At 46.4% G+C, this 4071-nt stretch overlaps 1 protein-coding gene across 1 annotated transcript; it reads left to right on the forward strand.

The window, feature by feature from the left end:
- Positions 1-2035: 2035 nt before the first annotated feature.
- Positions 2036-3475, forward strand: LOC147606814 (uncharacterized). The gene is made up of 4 exons (XM_086791374.1): positions 2036-2284; positions 2404-2525; positions 2655-2859; positions 3078-3475. Exons 1-4 carry the CDS (start codon positions 2209-2211, stop codon positions 3236-3238), a joined length of 564 nt encoding a protein of 187 aa, XP_086647500.1. The 5' UTR covers positions 2036-2208; the 3' UTR covers positions 3239-3475.
- The last annotated feature ends 596 nt before the right edge of the window (positions 3476-4071 follow it).

The following is a 4071-nucleotide window of genomic DNA, read 5'->3' on the forward strand; positions in this document are numbered from 1 at the left end:
ATTGATCAATTCCAGATTGGCCTCTCTTATTTCAAAGCTGGTGTAAGGGTGTGGGGAGATCTATGTGACTCATTTGGCATGTTAAACAGTGTTCAAATCAGTAATAAGTTCACCTTGCCAAGGGGTGGTGCTGAACTTATAATGCAAAGATGTAATGCTCTGAAGGTTTCCATTCCTCCTTGTCTCAAATGTGATTACAAGGAATTTTCTAAAGCCCTTCTGTGGGGGTCTGCTATAAACCTTGTCAAGCTTCCTAACTTGTATAATGCAAGCAGCCTGGTTCTCAAACTCAACAAGAGGTGGTCCTTGTCCTGGAACAAACATCAATGGGCTTTTTGCTTTAAACTAATCTGGGCCTTTGCTCAAGAAAGGAAACATGCAATTTTGGCCTGGCTTGTTATTCACAAAGCAAACTGGACTCTTGAGAAGGCTTGAAACTTGGTCATGGGAATTGGATTTGTCCCCGATGCAAATCAAAGTTCAAAACTGTCCCGCATCTCTTTTACTCCTGCCCAGACACTAAGCAGTTCTTGAGTGTTCTGAATGAGGCTTTTATGAAGATAAGAAGTTCCCCACCACTCAGCTGGAAAGAAGTTCTTTTAGGGGAATGTCATCACCTGGACCCCATAACGTGGCAGTCTGTCAGAATTCTGCTTCTATGGCATGTATGGAAACAAAGGAATGAAGCCCTCTATGAAATTAAAACTAATCACAATTTCTTTCTTTTTCTTGACAGTGTCCGCAAGGTTATCAAATCCAATCAACTGGTGTTCCTATTGAAGTGGATCGCTGGCAAGATCTCCCATGGAGGAAATGGAAAAAAGTGCTTAGTTTCTCTCTCTCCAAAAAGAAGGAAATTATGTTTCAAAGCTTGGATTTCGAATGCCACAAAAGGCTACAAGGCTCTGCTCATCACATCCAGGCCTCGGAAGGTTTTTGAGGGTGTCCTCAAGTTTATCAACCAATTCCAATTAAATGGTGTTCCGAATGAAGTGTACCGTGTGCAGGACCTTCCAGGAGGAAGTGGTAAAAGAATGCACAGTTTTTCTCTCTCTGAAAAGAAGAGAATTATGTTTCATGGCTTGGATTTTGTACGCCTCAAACGGCTTCAAGATTCTGTTCATCAAGGTTTGGGAGGGGTATATGAAACCCTCACGGTATGGACTATGTCTACTGGTTCAGTCGTTGCATCATGTTCAGTCGTAGTCTGCTTTTGAAGGGTTACTGTTCAAGGTTCTCTTTTGTATTGGCCCTCGGTCTCTTTATCTCTCAGTTTTAAGTGCTGTAGCTAATCCCATTATCTAGCGTTTTAGCAGGTCTCAGGGTCTCCCCATGGACCTTCCTCATGGGGAGTTGTAATCTCATCTTTTTTAATATATTCTACTGTTTTAACCAAAAAAAAAAGTCTGGCTGACATCAAAGCTATGTGCTGAAGCTCCAATACCTCTAGAGCCTAGGATAGAGACCCAGAGGGTCATTACTCTTTGCTGATTGCCTAGGATAGTGAGAGAAGTCTCGGCCTAAAAATGGCCTTGACCGCCATGTAGAAGTTTGGAGGAGGTAGTGATTACAATTAATTAACACATCATTAGCACAACATTAATTGATAAGCATTAATTAGATGTTACTCAGATTGTAGAGGTCGCCATTGCTCACAAGCAGAGTCGCGCTAGTAGTTGAATCGATATGATATAATATTGATTGACGTTGGTTACATTTATAACGAGTATAAGCACCCGTTCATTTGCTTCACTTGGTGATGGGCGTTCACACACGTATAGTGGACACGAGCACACATCTCCTCCTTGGAACTGCACCCCTCGATTAAGCCGGCAGGGAAACTTCACTTTTGTGTTGGTAGGGACGATCAGGGAAGTGACGGCCGGCATAGGAATATTAGGAATGTGGTTAAGGGGAAGGAGAAGGTGGGAATGGAAAAGTCAGAGCTTTGCCGAAATCAAAGCCGCGTCGGCAACACTCGCTTCGTGTATAAATTATGGACCGCCCTTCTCTCTGTTGTGGCGTAAAGGAAAAAGACGAGCCACCGCCTCTCCGACTGGCCTTCTTTCCTGTGTGGACTCTCTTGCTTCAGCAAGAGGTTAAAAACGAGCTTTCTATCGCGCAACCCTCCTATTCACTTAATCTGCGTCTGGTGCTGTACTGTCATAACCAAGGTGCTTGAAGCTACACGATCTAATTAGTACAGGCATGGCTCAGCAAAGAATCTGCTGGTCTCATGTTTTTACCGTCATCCTCGTTGCAAGCCTTGTCTCTAGCATCTCAGGTAGAGTACAATCTGACTCGCGCGCTAATATATGTCTCTACTTAATTTACTAAACTGGAATGTTAGAGTATCCACTATCTTAAGATCTCGTGTGGTTGCTTTGCATTGGGATCCGACAGGCATGCGGCTGTGCGAGGATTTGCCAGTGGATTTGTGTGCGTTCGCTGTGTCATCGACGGGGTCGAGGTGCGTGCTGGAGAAGAGGATAATGTCGGACGGCAACGTGGAGTACGAATGCCAGGTGGGTTGATAGCGCCATGGGCTATATATACTGCATGGTATGGGCCGTTCGAGTTGGTTTATCATGGATACTACGTAGGAGTTGTAATAGTGTAATAGTGGCGATCTAAAGCAGTTGTGATGGATGCAGACATCGGAGGTGGGCGCGGAGGAGTTTGCGGAGTGGGTGGAGACGGACGAGTGCGTGCGGTCGTGCGGCCTCGACAGAATGTCCGTCGGAATCTCCTCTGACGCCCTCGTTGAGAGAGGGTTTGCGAAAGCCCTCTGCTCAGCTGGTTGCCAAAGAAGCTGCCCTAACGTTGTCGACCTCTTCACCAAGCTAGCTGCCGGAGAAGGTAAACAGATGAAACCTTTTTATTGTACTGGGATGTGTGTGTGTGTCTCTGTGTGGTGGTATTAAGCCTAATGCGAAGGTGATTTATGTTTGTGTGTGTGGTGGTATTAAGCCTAATGCGAAGGTGATTGTGTGTGTGTGTGTGTGGGTGGGGGGGGGGGGGGGGGGGGGGGGGGGTGTTAAACCTAATGCGAAGGTGATTATGCATGTTAACTGCAGGAGTTTCATTGACCCAGCTTTGCGTCTCTTCTAGCGAGTCCCGTAGAGAGATGGGCGAGATGGCGTCCTTCGCCTCCCTCTCCGCCAACACCCTCCACGCTTGGGACAGTGCTGCTCTTGCACCCTTCTCATCCCAATCTTTGAACTCTCACGGCCTGTGAACCGCCCCCGCCCCCGCGCCATCCTTTTAATGGGATTGATCAGACTCCACCACCCATGATCATCGCTTCTTGAAACCCACTACAATAACTCTCTTGCATCAGAGTTTCAATCTCTCAACGATTCTTGCAATGCCTATTCATACACAGCTGCAAAAAATTCAATTGTTCCCTATTCATGAGCTCATATGAGTAAAGATATTCTTTTCATTTTGCAAACTGAACATTTGATCGTATATGTACGACTTTGAAAGTTTGTTGTCTTGAACCATCGACTTAGTCAAGAGCACTTTAAAAATCTCGCCGTGTAAATTTACTAGTATTGCACCCGCGCATTGTTGCGGCCGACCAAGGTTCTAGAAAAAAACTATTCCCTCTCTACAACCATCTCTCTCTCTCTCTCTCTCTCTCTCTCTCTCTCTCTCTCACACACACACACACACATGCACATGCACATGACCCACTCCCTCTCTCTGTCACATACACACACTCTCAAGAGCACTTTACAAATCTCATGGGGAGCCAGCCAGCTCTAATCGTTTACTTCTCTCCTACCTCTACAAAAGAAAGCACCACGACCACCTCAAGACACAAAAAAATCGTGCGCTTCCATCTCCACCATCTCAGCAGCCGGCGACTCTGTTTCCTCCACGCCTCTTCAGGCTGCAGCCAGGCATCTCCTCCCATACAAGCGGCTGCTTCCTCTACACAGTGGCTACTGCCCCTCCTCCTGTACAGGCTGCGCTACCACTGCAGGTGGCTGTGTGCGCGCCTCCAGACAGGCAGGCAAACAGACTGCGCTGCATAATTGGATTGCACTCATTAAAGAAGAAAAA

This window comes from Cibotium barometz, chromosome 56 (assembly GCF_041138505.1).
Source record: "Cibotium barometz isolate CiBa-2024 chromosome 56, ASM4113850v1, whole genome shotgun sequence".
Lineage (NCBI taxonomy): Eukaryota > Viridiplantae > Streptophyta > Polypodiopsida > Cyatheales > Cibotiaceae > Cibotium > Cibotium barometz.

Coding starts and splice junctions, on each gene's coding strand:
- LOC147606814 (XM_086791374.1), top strand. CDS start 2,209: ATGGCTCAGCAAAGAATCTGCTGGTCTCATGTTTTTACCGTCATCCTC. Junction 2,285..2,403: donor CCTTGTCTCTAGCATCTCAG/GTAGAGTACAAT, acceptor GGGATCCGACAG/GCATGCGGCTGTGCGAGGAT. Junction 2,526..2,654: donor ACGTGGAGTACGAATGCCAG/GTGGGTTGATAG, acceptor TGATGGATGCAG/ACATCGGAGGTGGGCGCGGA.